Source organism: Camelus bactrianus, chromosome 27 (genome assembly GCF_048773025.1).
Source record: "Camelus bactrianus isolate YW-2024 breed Bactrian camel chromosome 27, ASM4877302v1, whole genome shotgun sequence".
Taxonomy (NCBI): Eukaryota; Metazoa; Chordata; class Mammalia; order Artiodactyla; family Camelidae; genus Camelus; species Camelus bactrianus.
In genome coordinates this window covers 31711768-31729912 of record NC_133565.1, presented here as the reverse complement: position 1 = coordinate 31729912, position 18145 = coordinate 31711768, and the positions used below count along the sequence as shown (strand labels likewise).

Sequence of the window (18145 nt, the reverse complement as noted above, 5' to 3'; positions counted from 1 at the left end):
CTTTATCATACCCGAGTCCGTCGATTTGCCCTGCTGTGCCTCAGTGTTATCCCTGGATGGACAAATGGCAGCCTTTTGCCCAGAAGCAGGATAGACAGTTGGTAGAAATTATGACCCAGTCTCAGTGGGACATTCTTTTTTTCACTGTTGTCATGAGATCGTTTTATAACAAATGCTGTTGTGTGAGACTACATAAGAAATTTGATGAAATTACTTTGAAGAAGATGGTGAAAATAAGAAAAAATTATACATTTCTGACTTATTTTTCCAACAGTTCCAACTTGGTGGTAGTAGGTGTCTTGTCTGTTTAAAGCAGCCCTGGTCTCCGTTCTCAGGGATAGAGCACACAGAGCTCAGTGAGGATGTACACTCCCTCTTACCGCAGTGGGGCGGCTTCTTTTCTTCCAGCTGTGCCAAGAATCTTGTTAAAAGCTTGTAATAAAGTAGAGGTGAACTGTGGAGACCAGCATCTTTTACTGCATTTTGACTCCAGAGTCTCCATTGATCTCATTTGGGTGGATGCTGAGGAAGCAAGACACTAAATGAAAAAGCATTAATAGGAATAGCTGTGATTGGTAGGAATTTACAAGTAGCTCAGACTGTAGACTCAGGCAGTTAATTACTGGCTTGGTGACAAGGGAGAAACTATGGAGGGGGAACCACTTTCACTTTCATAGTTCAACACAAATCCACCCAACGTTGAAGCTTCACGGAAAGCGACCAATCAGCAGCCAGCTGTGCTTACTCATAGCCATCCTAGGTCAGTGTCCACCTCATTCCAGAGCTGAATGCATGAAAAAGTGCCTTAAAGTCTCACTTGGGAATTGGTGTAGAAGGAGAGGGTGGGGTACTCATGTAAACCTAGAATCAAAATAAATTGCCTAGTGGGAAAGGACAGCCATGACTTTAATTAATGAGGTGAGAGGACATAGGAGGGAATTATAAGTTGGGGTTCAAATTAATCAAATTCCTACTCTGGGCCCTCAGCTGGTTATTGAACTGCTCTGTACCTCAGTTTCTTTAGTGTGTTGTGTAGTGTAGTGTAGTGTCATTCTGCCAGCCTAAATTACTGGCTCAGGAACACAAGTGACTTTCTTTTGACCCACATGCTGACTGAAAGCATAAAAAGATTTTGATGTGTACAAATCACAAGTAAAATAGGGAAATCTGCAGTTGACTTCTTGAATTTCTCTTCTGGATTCCAAATGTTTTTTGGGCATGTGAATATTTTTGCAGCAATTCAAGCTGTAAATTGCCTGGCCTAGCTGACTGGTCTCATGGCAGATTCCTACAGCATGGAGTTCTGAGTCCTTGGGGCACAGACGGCATTTATATATCAAATACTTAATCCATTTGGAATGTATCTGTAACAGCACTGGGTGTGTGTGGGCCTTAGCTCTGCAGCGGCGAGTAAAGCAATACTCCTCCAAGGCCGATCAAGGAATTGAGGTCAGTCGGTGATCAGCCTGTATTCTTAGAGTGAGGCTGTCCCGAAGAGTGGATATCAATTTAGGATTTGCCGGTTTTCATCCTATCCTCTTTCCCACATACAGTTGTGCTTTTGGGCAGTGTGGCAAAGTAGCACAGCTGGTGTCCTGTGTGATCTGCAGTGTTTCTCACTTCTGCCCCCTACAGGTCATTCCCTAAACATCCACCTCGCTGGAGGCTCACTGAGGTGCTGTAAAGTGCTGAGTGGGAGCCAGAAGTGAGAGCCCCTCTGAGAAAGTGGAAGTAGGCTGAAGGCATCCTAGGCCACCTGGGCCTATCATGGGAAACTAAAAGCTAGTGCGGGATATTTTTGAAGAGTCTTTTCTTGTGCAATTATTACTTTCTTTGGGGAAAAGAGAAAATTGAATGGAATGATGAAGAGCAATGTCGTTTTACGTAGTTTTGTGCAGTACAAAACCCCTGAGCCTCCAGGGCAGTCTGGGCCCCGCAGCTAGCCTTCATCCCAGTTTCACTCATTCGCACAGTCAGGTTATGCGTGTCTATTACTCAGATTTGTCTGCCGTTGCCCCTTCCCCATCACCTTGCCAACTTCCGTCTGTTTCATGAAAGCTGTTCATATATTCTAGCTGCTCTGAGCCAATAAGCCCTGTAGCCACACCAGGTCAGATATCACCTTTCTCCATATTTGTACAGACATACTGAGCAGGCGCTAGGAGCCTTGCTCTGTGCTGGGCCCTGAAGATACAAATATCTACTGTTAAGACAGACAAAATGTGATGCCTGTAGTCACAGAGATGTGTATATGAGATGTAGATGCAACACAGAAAGGTTGTTTAAGGCATTTAGAACTTTTCCCCTTTGCTAGGAGTGACACATGAGAGAGCATTGAAAAAAATAAGTGGGAATCCCTCAGGCGGATGAGAGGTGAAGAGAAGCTGTAATCGGAGAGAACGCCCGGAGGGGAGGGGTAGGGCTCTGGCTGCAGGTAGATCAATGTGGCAAAAGGAGAAGAGAGGTGAAAAATAAGTCTGAAAAGGGAGGCCAGGCCAGGATTTGATCCTGTGAAGATCATGGGGAACCGCTGAAAAGTTTACTCCGTTTTTCTTTCTGAGAGGTGGCTCTGGTGGCCATGTGGAAGGTGTATTTGAGGGGAATCATGTGAGAGGCAGGGAGACCAGTTGGCAATCTTTTGTACTTGACGAGCAAGTCCTAATGGTAGCCACAGAGCTGGAGATAAGAGGATAATTTGTAAGTTATTTGGGAACAAAGTCAATAGAAGCTGGTAAGTAACTAGATGTAGGGAATGAAGATGGAGGAGAAAGCCAGAGTGAGCCTGGTGTCTCATCCCGATGTTGGGACAGATAACAGAGCCATTTACCAAGGAAGGGAGTGCTAGAAGAACAAGGAATCTGGTGGGGAAAAGTTCAGGTTTGGTTATGTTGAGTTTAAGGTGTTTATCTGTAGGACGGGGCGTTTGTGGAGAGACATCAACTAGGCCATTGTGTAGGTAAGCCGGCAGCTCAGAGGCAGGTTTGGGTTGCAGGTGTATAGTAAGCAGTCTAGCTTAATGGTTGCAACCATGAGCTTGGTGAGGGGAGTGTGTCAATGAGAAAAGAGAGAGCAGGCTCCACCCCCGGCTGACCCCACTCCCAGCACTGGCATTTCAAGGAGCCTTTGGGAGGGAGAGTCAAGAAAGAATGGGTAACACCACCCTGCATTCAACAAGTGATTTATTCCATAGCCATGCCATCCTGTTTTACCAGATGTCCACCTTTCCCCCTCTGTTCCCTTAAACTGGGTATCTGTTCCGCTCCCCAGTACTGAGGGCAGCAAGGTGTCCCCTCTCTTTGCAGGTCCCAGGCAGTGGGGGCATTCTGAAAGGGTCGGGAGTATCAGACACATAACGCGGTCTTCGTCTTCCTGGCTGCTTTTAATGAGGCTTCACAGTCAAAGCACCCCACAGTCTACTTTTAATTTGAAAGTTAGCTATCTAGGTTGAGATTATTATAACAAACATTTAAGTGCTTTATAATGGCAAATTTACCTCAAAGGTATGCAGAGTAGTTGCCATGAGCAACACGGAAAATGAGCCCCTGCATTGAAATGAATGTTTGGAATTAAACTTGTCAGTTTGCATATGAGGAACCATTGTCAGCTCTGTTTCCCCACTGGGATCGGACTTGTGTTAAGTGTTCTGTGCTTTGACCTGGGTCTAAGGAGGTCTCAGGAGAGAGTAATGTGGTTCTGATTCTGGAAGCATTTCCCCCCCCCCCCCATTTTCCAACAAACGATTTATCAGCGGTTCAGGAGCCCACACCCCACTGCACCTGGGGGCTCTGGCCGGATTGCTTCAGGTTGTCGTGCCCTTCAGACAGGACGTGCTGAGGGGCCATCAGATACTTGTCTGACTGCTCAGTTGGTGGGAATCAATATTTCTTCTTCCCCTGCTCTGTCCTCGCTCATCTTTATTAACGTAGACAAGCACTCAATTTCCCTCAGGCCTGTTTTTGTGACCGTGTGTTCTCCGCATCTGTGGGTGTGGGGCCACCAGCCGGCTGCCGTCCCTTCTGATGCTCCTCCGGCTTCCTGTGGGGAAGGAAGGCCTGCCTTGTGAGTGGGCGTGGGCTGGCAGGCAGGGTCACCGTGCCCGAGAGGGGCCTTCCTTCCTGCCTGTGCTCTTCACGTGAAGCGTTCCCTGGGCATGAATTTGGCATTGCCACCTTCACAGAAGCAAGACCCTGTCCATAAAGAGAAGCAGTGGCGTGTTTTACGGGATTCACCCTTCAGCAGCCCGGTTGTGTTCTCTTGCTGCGGTTTCCATATATACAACTCCTGGATGCTAGTGTTGCAGCCCCCTCTAGTGTCACTGTGGTCCAGGCTCTCCTGGGGCTTTTCTTCCCATCCAGAAAACGTAGACAGAACAGAGTCGGCCTACACTGGCAGCATTTTAAATAGGCTTTCCCATATGTAGTCAAAACAAATACGAGATGATTTTTCGCCCAATGAAAAAGGGGGATCTTACATGAAGATTTGGGACCGTTCCAGCTCCAGTTTTGTTCCTATTTCAGAATTCTGCTGTGCCTAGGGGTCCTGTGGAAATCATTCTTCTTGGAGAATGGAATCTGTCTTGAGGTTCCTCCAGTAGGGAAGGAATGCGGATTCCTTTCAAGAAAGATAAATGAAAAATGGGAGGCCAGGAAGTAGGTTCTTTGATCTCTGGTGGAGAAAATACTGAGTAAGGGGAGAAGGGAAAACATCTGCCAGCAGGAAGAGCCCTGTCCGTTTGTTCTGGAAAGAGTGGCTTGTTTTCTGAAATGACTTTTGGACTAGAAATTTATCATCCGAAGTCAGATCATTTTGAGTTTTTTTAAAAACTAAAGGAGTCAAGTTATTAATATTTGAAAAATGGCTACTATGTGGTGCATAGAATAATGTAATACTCCTACCTAAATTAACATCATCCCAGACTTCATAATAAAGATTTATGAGATACTCATCATGTGAGAAATCCTATTATGGAAATCTCCATAGGTCTGTGTTTTGGATGGAACTGTTTTCATGGTTATGAGTCAATTAAAAGCCCTAGTATTTTGTTTTCTTCTTTCGCACTCCCATCTTCTCCCTTTTTCCTTTGCCTTTACATCTAGAGTGACCCATCATTCTTCAGCCTGTCTACATATTGTAAGATGAAGAGATAAGGAAGTGTTGTCCGCTCAGCTTGGCTATCTAGGCAGACCATTTTCCTTCTGAGCATCCAAAATGACCAAACAATTTATCATGCCTTCTTCATAAATCACTTTGAACCTTTATCTCAAGTTAATCTGTGAAGCTAAACATAAATTCTTGTTGTAGTATCCATGTTCTTATCTACTCACAGAGCTCTAGAATATCTTATAAAAATGTGTGTGTGCGCGCGTGTGTAGATACGATTAGAATAGTAACCACTATTAGAATATCTTCTCCGTTTTTCCTGCCAAACCGCAAGGTGACAATTTTTTTTCAGTGCAACTTGGCATAGTGAAAACTGCAGTCTTGACAAAACAGTCCTCTCTCTCTTAGCCTTGAGTTGGCCTGTCTTGGATCAGAACATGCTGCTGACCTTGACTTGTGTGGCAGGGCCGACCTGGCTTGGAGGTGTGGAACTTTAACGGTCCCTCTTTAGCTGCCTCTGGAAACCCACGGTCAGAGAGCCTCACTGCTGGGGCAAGTGGCTCTCAGACTCAAAAGAAAGATGCATTTTTCTGTCTTGCTCTCTTTGTTTGAAAAAAAATATGAGGATTCTTTAATGTGTCACTTTTAACATTTACAAGTTGCTGATTGTTTTCATCATTATCAGTGTTTTATTTGTACAGCTTTGTACTTTACAGGTATGCCCTATGTACTTGAGCTCATTTGATCCTCACAACTGCCTTGTGAAGTAGGTTTCAGTGTTTTTTATATTGTCTCCTTTATTACGGAGACTGGGACCCAGAGAAAAGCCCAAGGTTACACACCTAGTAGCAGGACTAAATGCCAGGCCTCTCAAGTCCTTGGTGAGTGTCCTTTCTACAGTGTGACAGCTAGAGTTTAACTACACAGTCTCATTCAGCCAAACTCAGTGGTACTTGATTGACTTTTCAAAGACTGAAGAGTTGGGATCTTTGAACTTCCATTCCAGCAGGCAGTGTGACAGTGAGCAAATTATTATAACTGGAAAAGAGGTTAATGGTGCCATGTCCTGGATCCACCTCCTGTACAACCAAGTGATGACTAGTATGGGATTTTTAAATACCCGGTGACACATAAATATGAAATATTGCCAACAGTACAGTATAGAAAGAGTTCATGTTGTGATTGACGAGCATGTAGGATTATATATTATACTGCATGTGCTGAGACTTTGAGAGCTTTCCAAAGGTAATACTTACTGAGAGATACATGTTTGAACTTGAACTCAGCCTAGGGATGTCTCTGTTTCAAGACTAGAAGTTTGCTTAAAGAAGAAATGCTTAGTGTGGCCCAACACTGATTTGGTAGGTGGTAGAAGACTTGAAGAAACTTGTTCTTAGGTCTCTCTCTCCCCCCAACTGTGTGTGTGGCAGTGATCACTCATGTCGAGTCTCTAACTGATAAATAGGTATCAACACAGTAAATGCCAGAGGGGTGCTCCCCTCCCCTTAGGCTCCTTTGCCTTTAATCCTTTTTTTTTTTTTAAGTATCTATTTGAATGGAAATCAGAATATGCTGTTTCTCCAAACTGAGGACCCATCAGCATCGTCCTAAGAAAATGTACGTTTTTCTGTTTAAACAGAAATGGCTAGAAAAGCTTTCTAAAATTTGCTTTTCTACGTCACTGCAATAAACGGGCAACGCAAACACTACAGAGGGCCTGTTGCTGGGAGGCTTTGGTGTCTCTGAGATGTGGTGTCAGGCTCCTGCTGGGGAGGAAGCGTGGCCCATGTGTGCCCAGTTCCAGGGTTGGAGGAGCTGTCCTGACCAGGCTGTTGTGACCTGTGAATGAGTGTTGGCCCCTGAGGGTTCCGTTGTCAGCTTCTCCATATCGTATCATGAGGGTAATCATTTTAGGGGTGATTTTATTTACCTTTTGCTTTTCTAACCCTTTAAGACCCTTTAAATACAATCGTTGTTTTAGTATGTAGAACTCTTAGCTAATGTTTTTGATCAAAAAACCCTTCCTTGATGCATAACCACTTAATAAAGTTCTTTTTGAAAGGCCTGAATATTGGGCCTGAGGCCTGTTGAGACATAAAACTCAGACTCCCCTCATTGAAATGTTGGCTTTGGTCTGACTAGATCAGACCAATGATTCTCTCAAGCTTTTATCTCTACCCTGCCAGTGAGCCATGAGTGCCTGAGTTGTGACCATCACAACGACATTCACTGAAGTTAGGAATACCCAGGCCAACTGTATGTCACTCTCGTGGCCAGTGATAGAATAAGGTATTCTGGCCTATTTTATGAGCCATTCATTGAGCTGCTGTGTAAGTCTGGGCTGTAAACCTCTGCAGAAAGCAGGTGGAAAGTCATTTTTTTGTCATTGTTCAGTTTTCTAGATGAGAGGCAAGGCGTGGTGAAAAGAGGGAACTTTGGTGTTAGACAGACTTAGATCTGCAAACTGGTAGCCCCGGGCCTTTTTGTTTGTTTGTTTTAAACTCTTAGATCTTCAGTCTGCTTTGAAGCATTAATGGAAGGACTAGAGATAATACACATGAAGTGCTAGCATTTAGACAGAAGTGGTTACTGCCACTGTTACTGTCCCTCAGCACAGGACGGCCAGCCCTTTCTGAAGACTAGACTCTAACACTGTGTCTTCACTGTAACTCTGTTGCTTTTGCCACTCCAGACTCCTACCAGTCACCTTCCAGTTGACCCTTCTTTACAGACCATAAGGCTGGTTATGAAAGTGTGCACTTTAAATTGTGTTCTTTGCTTTCTTCTTTCAGATCTGTAAGAGCAAAGCGAAAGAGTCGCGGCAGTATTATCACAGCCTGGCCGTGCGGCAGAGCCTGGCGGTCCACTTTAACATCCAGCAAGACTGTGGTCACTTCCTTGCTGAAGTTCCTAACCGTCTGCTTCCCTGGGAGGATCCTGATGCCCCCGAAGAGGAGGAGGATGAAATGGAAGCGACGGAAGAGGTGAAAGGGGAAACTGATGGGAAAAGCCCAGAGCCCGGCTCCGAAGCGGAGTCATCCCACGGAGAAAGCCAGGCAGTTGTTAGCAGGAAGCAGAGAAGCCACGTGGTGGTCATCACCAGAGAGGTTCCCTGTCTCACCGTGGCCGATTTTGTGCGAGACTCCCTGGCACAGCATGGGAAGAACCCTGATGCGTACGAGAGGCAAGTGTGTCTGCTGCTGCTCCAGCTGTGCTCCGGCCTGGAGCACCTCAAACCCTACCACGTCACTCACTGTGACCTACGCCTGGAGAACCTGCTGCTTGTCCACCACCGGCCCCGGGGAACCACCCAGGGCCTTGGGCCTGCAGAGCCTGGCCCCACCTCATCTTGTCCCACAAGGCTCATAGTCAGCAACTTCTCTCAAGCCAAGCAGAAGAGCCATCTGGTGGACCCTGAGATCCTCCGGGACCAGTCCCGCCTAGCCCCAGAGATCATCACCGCCACCCAGTATAAAAAGTGCGACGAGTTCCAGACAGGCATCCTCATCTACGAGATGCTGCACCTGCCCAACCCCTTCGATGAGAACCCAGAGCTGAAGGAGAAGGAATACACTCGAGCAGACCTGCCCCGCATCCCGCTCCGCTCCCCCTATTCCCGGGGCCTGCAGCAGCTGGCCAGCTGCCTACTGAATCCCAACCCTTCTGAGCGGATCCTCATCTCCGACGCCAAAGGCATCCTCCAGTGTCTGCTCTGGGGCCCGCGGGAAGATCTCTTCCAGACTTTCACCACCTCCCCCAGCCCCATGCAGAGGAACGCCCTGCTCCAGAACTGGCTAGACATCAAGCGAACACTGCTGATGATCAAGTTTGCTGAGAAGTCCCTGGACAGGGATGGGGGCGTCAGCCTTGAGGACTGGCTTTGTGCTCAGTATTTGGCTTTTGCTACTCCAGACTCCCTCAGCTGTATTGTGAAAATCCTGCAGCCCCGTTAGCGTATCCTGGTTGCTGGTTTTACTTCATTGTCACCTTCTTCAAGTCGCCCACACACTTCCCCTTCCTGGGACTCACACAGAATTCAAGGAAAGAAGAAAGATAAGCTTTCCATCCCCATCCGTGAACAAATGAGTCCACTCAGAAAGATTATCCTCAGCTCCAAATCAGTGAGACGCTGAGTCCGTCTTAACGTTACAGAAAGTCAACGGCACAAACATGCAGCTGCCTTCCACTGGAGCACCTTCCGCCCTGACTGTCCCACAGATGCAGGGAAATGAAGACGCGTCCTTGAAGGGACAGCTCCTTTGGGATGAACTCAGTGAGCTGGGTCCATTCCTGCATAATTCTGAATATCACCTGTCTTTTTGACACCACGTATTTGTTCTCACTAGCAATAGGCAGATTTAACCAGTCCTTACCATCCTCTAAGCTCTCCCAATAGACTTTCTTCCTTGAAAGGATCCATAACTGGCTATCTTACCAGAGAAAACTGCCATCCTTAGCATCAGCCCGATTTTGGCTCCGGGACTGTATCCTTTGTCCCAGCAGGCAGTAGAAGGACAAGGAGAGACCCCGTCCCTTGGGTCACGAGCCCATTTTCATTTCTGTTGTCGATAAGTGTGTGCACTGCATGGAGGACGACCCTGACAGTCCCCCTCTGCCTCCACTGCCTGACTCTCCTTCACCTCTGCTCGGTCCCTCCTTGCCAATGAAGTTTGGGTTTATCGGCCACTATGGCCCATTACAGAGCTGACCCAGGGTGGTGTCACCAATGCGTCAGCAGGGTGGGGTGCAGTTCAGACTTTATAAATAGCTGGCAGGACAGAAGGAGGTGATTTTCTTGTGTGTGCAGTTCTCTAGGGGCCATAGGGGAGCAGAATTTCAAGTACCATTCTTAGATCACTGTCAGAGCTGTCCCCGTCGGCAGCCAAGGCTGGCGGTGCCCGGGTCACGGTTTCCCCCTGAGCAGTAATTGGCCAGCTTCCTTCTATTGGTAGCCAGTGTCAACTAGCCTCCCAAGTGCTGTAGACAACACCCCTGAATGAGTGGCCGTCAGCTGAGCTCTAGTGTCTCCTTGGAGGATATGGCACGGCTGGGAGGCAGGGGCAGAGAGAAGGCCCCTGATGAGGCTGCTGACCTCCTCCTCAGAATTCTGACCTTTCCAAGAGAGGCTGCTTCTCAGTTGCACGGGCACATTGCTCCTTATGACTCTCCGCAGTGGCTCAGGGGGACAGCTCACAGGGGATTGCTGAGGTGGGTGGCTGTCCACCACACGTGGGGTCTGTGCTCCGCTCCTATGGATGTATGTGCAATTTTTGTATTTTTTTTTTAGCTGTATATACAGTGTTTATGTTGTAACTCCACCTGAAGCAATATCTACAGAAACCCTCCCCCTCTTCCCTTGGCACATATTCTCGCTGAGAGATGAGTGTTCCTTCCACCAGGGTATGTGTGTGTGAGTGCACGCGCGTGTGTTTTATTCAAAACTGTGAGTCTCTGTTTACTTCAACCTTGAGATCCCAAGAGACACTCAGACAGTGTGAGTGTGTGTGCACGTGTGTGCCCGTGTGCATGCACACGCATGCTGGAAGTAGAGGCCGGGCCTCCGGGGGAACAACCTGTGGCAGGGTTGAGAGACGTGCTCTCTGCACCTAGTCGGTGAGACAGCCGGGCAGAGTTTATTAAAGCCAAGACTGATTGTGCAGTATTACTTAGGTAGCACAGTAGTGGCCTTTTGGAAATTTCTAAACTTTTAACGCTATTAACAGCCTTTCATGTGATTCACCTATATCAAAGAGGATCAAGAAAGGAGAAGAATGTATTTTATTGTGCTTTTTTTTTTTTTTTTAAGATAATGGAACATGTGAGGCTCCAGATGGAGGATGTCCCTGTCCTCCCAGCCAGCAGTACAGGATTCCCAGGGAAGAGAGCTGGCTGGCCCACAGAGAGTCTTGGCTCCTCTAACCAGAGTGCGGGCTCTCTCTGCCCCTAGGAATGGCCACAGAGCAGGCGTGCCGCTGCGGGCCAGCAGTCCCCTCTCTGTCAGCGCCCTGCGACCTGGCTGCACCCGGCCTAGCCGGCCAGTGCCTGGTCCACCTTAGCGTAGCCCGTGTGCACATAGCCCCCTGCCTGGTGATACACTGAAGTGGCAGCCAGCACGTTCCCTCTGCAGCCCCTCCCCCCCGCCCCTCCCTCCCCTGGTTTGCGTATTGAGACACTTTCTCAGTGTCACTCTCGTGGTGCCTTGCCATGTCAATTTGAATGTTGACTATTTAATGAGGTTTCATATTTAATGAAGAATGTCTCCTGGCCCCTCTGTTTGTTCTCTAGGTACCCCTGTTTTCCTTTTTTTGTTTTTCTTTCTCTTTTTTGGTTTTGACTTGGATCCAGTTCTCATTTTAACTCTATAGTATTATAAGCATGGACACCTTCCACTACCATCATCTTCAGCACTGGTAAACCGAGCACCTCTTCACATCAGATGTAGTTAGTACTGTTTTCATATTTAGATTGGTTAAGGGCAAAAGATGAACGCCAGCTAGTCAGAGAAGGGACTCACACGTCCCAGAGATGGGTGGCTGGATTCATCGTTGCCTGAGTGAGGGCCGAGGAACGTAAGGTGGGAGGGAAGAAGGTGTTACAGGTTGGAGCAGAATCGGCAAAATAACTGTGTTTCTAGGCAAGAAGTAGTACATCAGATGGTCCTCAGAATAGTTTCCAAAATAATGAATTTCAGTTAGTCTAGTATTATCACAAACATTTTACGTTTCCATTTTAATTATAGTAGGAACTTTGAATTCATTCATCAGTTGGAAAGGAATCCTACCTTCAGACCCTGACAGACAGACAGACAGACATATTTATATATATATGAGTTTTGGATTGTGACTAGTGTAGCACTTTAAGTTTTCTCAAGTAATGTCAAGTTATTGTCTTCAGTACTGATTGAATTTTTTCTCTTCTATTGAAGTCTATATTCTAGATTCTTCCATTTATATCGAGAATTTGAACAATTAAGCCGCTATCGGAACCTTTCCTTAAGCCACATGAGCAAGAATAATCTCTCGTACACATTTGGGTACTAGAGAAACAGGACATTGGCCGGAGTAGCCAAGACCAAGACTGAATGTATAGCAGAGTGCCTTGTTAGCATGGTGACCTCGTCCTGGAAGGAAGAGAATTTGGTGTTCCACGGGGAGGACCAGGGCTATGAGAGGCTTCCCTTGCTAGTGAGGAGGCCCCTTTGGTAAAGTACACTGATGTGGTGCCCAGAGGCTAATTCATTGAGAGTAACAGAGGGATGGGAAAAAGCAATTGCAACCTGTGGAATCAATGACAGGAGAATCGTGAATGAGGTCCTCCAGCCCCCGGGCTGTTAGAACTGGAAGCCAGGCCTCCGGCAGCGGGTTTCAGGTTTTGTCCTCAGAAGGTAAACTGGGTGAGGTATGCAGCGGGCACAGGCACCCGCACTCCCTGACCTGCTGATGTTGAGGGGCTCAAAGTAAAACCTGTGTATTAGGATTTTAAGACTGAGGAGCCTTTCGTTGTCAGTGGGGGCCCATTTTACTTACAAACTCAGAATAAGTTTGTGAACATGGAAAACTCTAAGCCAAAAGGTCTGAACCTCTAGAATTATCAACGCTATTCCTGGGAGTTAAACTACCTAAAAATTGTATTTCAAAGCTTCTAGCATTGTAACATTTCCGTGGAAGATCTCCCGGGGCCTGCTAAGTAGTAGGACGTGGGAGGGTTGCATTCAGCTCCCCAAATTTGGGCAAAGAATACTTTGGTGCTGGGAAGTGACCCGACTTGGTTTTGCTGATAACCTGCAACTAGATGGACTTCTCCCTAGATGCTACCAGCAGTGATCTGAAAAAAATACAGGCTAGTCCCAGAAATTGGGATGAGCTTAAGATACTGCACTATATTCCAAATGATTCTAGGTGTATACATAAAGTATGAACATACTTGGAGAGGGAGGGAAAGGAACTTGACTCCCTGGGCCAACTCTGACATGTTTTTTTTATTCCCCTCACTAGTTGATAAGGATTAAAAATTCTGGTTCAGCCTAATGAGTGAACAGGACGGCTGCCCACGAAACTGGGTTGTTAGTTTTACCTCATTGAAGCTCATATTCTCAAAGGCCCAAAGTGCTGTGCCGAGACAAATCCAAGTGCCACTCTTGAAGTGTGCACTGCGGCCCAGCTGTCCGTGCTGACGGCAGCGCCTGGAGTGGGGATCCCGTGGACCAAAAATGATGCCATAAGGGGAGGCACAAGAGGTACAGTGCAAGATCCAAGATAGAGATTATACCAAAGAAATCAGGTCTCTTTGTCCTGATGTTTCTAAGGTGATGAGGTTGAGCTATGACAGATGCCATGGGAGGAGAATTCACATACATTCCACATCCAAATTTTCAGCTGATGAAGTAATCCACTCTCAAAAAGCACCTATTTAAAAAAAAAAAAAAAAGTCCATTTTGTGTATTAAGGGAAAAGAAAAAGATGATGGTGGAAACCTTGATTATAAAGTTCCCCAGTATTTACGGAGAAGGAAATATTTCCTCTCCCCTTGACAAGACTGTGACTGTTGCCGGAACCACAGCGTGGGAATGCCATATGCACATAATACTGAGAGCTGAGGGTGGTTTTTTTTTTTTCAAGAGATGTAGTAGTTTCAATAGATTTGTTGAAAGAACTCTTGGGAAATTTCTTAACAAATTGTAATCATTTTTATAAACCTTCCTACCAAGGTGTTTACCACTCATCATCACCATCATTTAATATTTGTAAGTGCCCAGAATGTACAAGGTGCTATACAGCTGTTAAACACCCCCTCTCTGCAGCTGTTTGAAATTAGAGTAGGTTTTTGCATCAGCCACTGCTAGAAGCTTCCCCCACCTCAGTGGGCTGCAGGCGCCCGCCTCCCGGACATCCCATCACATGTTTTCCCACTCACCTGTACCCATCCATGCGCCTCCGTGGTTTTTTTTTTTAAATCAAGAATGTTTCAGGGAATCATAAGAGGTTGGACATTTTTTAACCTAGCAGAAGTACAGAGTCATATATTTTGCTACAAAGATTATATTATGGAAAACCCACTTTGCCCCAAATAGTGTGTGGAAAGTATGTGTGTGTCCGCCCTCATGATAACTTGAATGTTGAACCGGCCCTGTGGCTTCAGGGTAGCATTTCTGAAAGATAAACCACACTGCTTCAGGAAACTTGCACCAAATACGACTTGGCTATCCCTTCCCTTACCAGTTTTAAGGGGTGCTTGTCTGAACACACTGGGATGGGATTTTCTGTTGGTGATATGCCGGGCATTTTGGCGTGAGATGGGAGCAGAACAGGATGTTGTCCTTCTTGGTGATTTGAATCACGGTGGTCTTCATTCCACTCTTTCATTCCCCATGGCTCTGCACGTGCTCTCTCTGAAAATCTTGTTTCTTTTGCTCTTTCCTGGAGCTTCACCTCTCTACTTATATATTACAGAGCTGTATAAATCTACCAATGAAAGGTCCCCTCTGTCACCAGGTGGCGCCGCCCTTTGGTTTGCTGTGGTACTTTGCTGTATTCTCTGTGGCATCATGTTACTATGTAAATAAATTCATTTTCATATACACTAAAAACCAGACAAGCGCTTGTCCTTACAGCAACTCTCCCACGTTGACGTGCTCCGGGGAAGGGGTGGTTGGTTGCAGACATGGGTACATCTTAACCCCATGGTGTGTGCCCTCTTGAATGCTCCTCCCTGCTGACCTGGGCTGTATTTTCTCTTCATTCCCTCCCTAGGCTGAGAAAACTAGGCACGCAAGAGAGAGTAAAGGGCTTCCCCGCAGAGCTCAGGAGGCTGGGCGTTTGCTATGTGAGATCGCCCCCTGGTGATCGGTCACCACAAAGACTCCCTGCGTTTCTGCTACACGTTGGAGAGGTCTGGTTAGCTGGCGGTGCCTGAGCCTCTGAGTGGCGATCTCAGAGCTCTGCAGACAGTATGAGCTGGGCAGGGCCTTGGACAGCATCCTCTGCTACAGAATTCATACCTTTTGTCTGTTCCTCAAAGTATGTAGTCACACACAGTGTCCTCAGAAAGGCAGACACTTCAGTAGCAGAGAGGAGGCCACCCGGCTCAGGCAGGACGCGTCAGCAGTGGGCAGTGGCAGTGACAGCTATTGGAGTGAAGTGGATGAAAGTGCAAACATGTAGATTCTAAATGAGGTCGGGTTGTCGAGCTGTAAACCCCTTACAGTGGACACGGCCTCCAGCCCAGGGCTTCAGCTTCCCTGCTGACAAGCACTCTGGAATTTGCAGGCAGGGTATTGAAGGCATATTTCAGAAAAGTGATTGCTGGGTTCAAGTTTTATGTTGCTGAGGAGGCAAAAGCCATACTGTTGTGGACCTCAGAGTACTCTGTTGCCTGGGCCCGGGAGGAAGGGTCAGCGCAAAGCTGAGAGCCCCCCCCCCCTCCCTGGACACAGGCTCTGCCCGGGGAGCTATGCTCCCTAGTTCAGAGCACAGCACACTGGCTTCTGGAGGAAGAGGACGAAAGACAGAAGCAGAAGACTGGGAAGTCACAATGTCACAGAGATGGAGTGCACCAGGCTTGGGTCACTGTCTAATGTTCTGCTGGAATGTGTGGCCAGCCGGGGCCCCCTGAAGAGATACAGGCCTGGATGGTCAGGATTTGAACCCAAATCTGTATGCCTTCTTGTCAGTGCTCTTTCCTGCACCCCGTTCTTGCCACCTGGGCACAGCCAGGACACCGGGAGGATTGTAGGAGCTCAGAGGTGAGTGGGGGAGAGCTTCTTGCGGGTGATTGTAGAGCCTTGAAGAAGGGAGGTCTTTTCTGTATGTGTTCTTTCTTTCATTAAGTACCATGTGCTGGGGACCCAGGGGTGGGCAAAGCCAGCAGGAGCCCTGCCCCAACTCCGATAGGCAGCAAGGACAGAGTGGGTGCCAGCTGGAAGGGGAGAGGGGAGCATCTGCCCACGGCTGTGTGTCTGGGGGAGCAGGATGGAGGAATGAGGCCAGGGTCTGGAATGAATCGTCTTCCCTACAAATCAGAGGCCCATCTGCTGGGCCAAACGTTTATCCTACAGACAAAGGCCTGGACCCCTGGAAGGCTGCTCTGGGCCCCCAGGATGCCATGGAGCCCCAACACAGGGCAGGGCCTGGCAGGCTCCAGGGAGAATGAGCCACCAGTGTCTCGTTCAGCACCACCCTGGTTTGGCCACCACCACTCCTTGCCTCCCGGAAGCCAGAAACCAGGTTTGAAGGAATCTTGAGTAAATTTCTTAATCTCTGTGAACTCTACTCACCTCGTGTAGCATGGGGCCTCACCTGCCATCCCCTCCTGCAGAGGCAGAGGGGAGGATGGGTCGATTAGGTAACATTTGTGCAAGTGCTTCAACCTGAGTTACTACAAAGCTAGCGCACACCTGTATTCAGACAGAAGCAGAGGAAGGAAGAAAAGACAAAACTGGTCCCAGCCTGAGAGGAGTAGCCTGTCTAGGAAAGGCTGCTGCCTTGAAGGGATGGTGTTGAGGTTTGGGGGCCTGCCGGCCCCACCTCCAGCGTCTGCACCCGTGATTTTGCCCCCTCTCTGGACCTCCGACCAACTTCAGTCCAGGGCATCCTGCCTTGCAGAGTGGTCCAGGGGCCCTGCCTGAGCGCCTGGAAGGGGGTCCCCTCCTCAGAATGCCTGTGTGCCCAGTGGGGCAGCCTCACCCGGGGTCTGTCTGAATGAGACATCGAGGAACTGCCCACTGGAGGGCAAGGTCACCGGCCCCCAGGGGAAGGCAGTGTGGGGCACATTGGAGAACTGACATGATGCCTTCCAGCGCAAGGAATCTGCCTTCTCCTTGAAGATGGCCGACAGTGCTTCTTGTGAAGCAGCATAATTTTATCTTCACCACAACCCTTTGAGGCAGGTTCTAGAATTATCCCCATTTTACCCAAGAGAAGGCATGCCAGAAAGCTTCCCTCTAGTGAGAGAACTAGGATTTGTGCTCAGTCAGGCCCCTTTTCCCAGCTTCCTGGGGCTCATGGCCTTCCTGCCTCACCGCCTGCTGTCACCCCAGAATCATCAGGGGCTTCCTGGTGCCCGGAGAAGACGACTCCGTTGCAGAGCCCAAGCCCCGCCACCTGACCAGCCTCCACCCTGCCGGGCTGGCCCCCTGCTGCCCGTCACACTTCAAGATTTCCCCGCCCACATTGTTCCTGCCCCTTCTCTCCCTGTTCTTCAGGGCCCCATTCAGCCAAGAAGCTTTTGGGGTGACACTGAGTGGAAGTGTTCCGTCATCCATCTGAAAGCTGCAGCCTGCTTCTGAGCCTGGGCTCTTGCCCTGGTGAGGGCCCTGCCTCCGCCCTTCCCGTGGGCGCCTGGGGGCCCTGGGCCGCCGCTCCCCTCCGAGCCTCACCCAGACCAGCAGGAGGGGCAAGGGCAGAGCCGCTCCCGAGCGCGGGCCCTGGGCCGGGCCTCCCCACATCTCGTCCTCACTCCAGCCCTCCGACCCCCTTCTACACCGGAGGAAATGGAAACTCGGGGTAGGTAAGAAAGTTGCCCAAGGCTGCACGGCCAGTAAGTAGTAGGGCTGAGGTCTGAGCCTAGCCTGGCCCACTCAGAAGCCAGTTCTCTTCATCACCCCGTCACAGATCTGCTCGCTGCTTCTGTGCCATTGGATCGGCCTGGGTCCTGCAGGAATATTCACTCCAACCGCGACAGGCGCAGCAGCCAAGAAAGGCTTCCTGAAACAAGCAGAGTGGGGATGGGGAAGGGGGCGAATCCAGAGGGCCCTGCCAGGCTGAGCAGTCAGACCCTGGCTCCTTCTGTAAGGGGCTGGCCAGGAACAGGGTGTCGGCTGAGGAGAGGGAGGAACTGGCCGCCTTTGGGAGTTTCCTGCTCAAGAGGCCCCAGAGCAGACTTGCCTCCCCCAAACCCCCACAGGTAGAGAGAGGCAAAGGTTGCCAAACTAGTGAACCCCAGCTCCATGCACCTAGCAGGCCGCCCATGGGGGCCTGCTAGAACTGCTTCTGGACCTGAAAAGGTAACTGAGTGACCACCAGCCACCACAGAGGTAACTGGCAACTTT

At 48.7% G+C, this 18145-nt stretch overlaps 1 protein-coding gene across 9 annotated transcripts in view; it reads left to right on the top strand.

The window, feature by feature from the left end:
* Positions 1-14686, top strand: part of PEAK1 (pseudopodium enriched atypical kinase 1) — a 204727-nt gene extending 190041 nt beyond the window's left edge. For all 9 annotated transcript variants that reach the window (XM_074354018.1, XM_074354013.1, XM_074354017.1 and 6 more), the window contains one exon: positions 7893-14686. In XM_074354018.1, the coding sequence (XP_074210119.1) occupies positions 7893-9053 (1161 nt within the window). In that variant the 3' untranslated portion in view covers positions 9054-14686. The remainder of the gene's footprint in view (positions 1-7892) is intronic.
* Positions 14687-18145: the final 3459 nt, after the last annotated feature.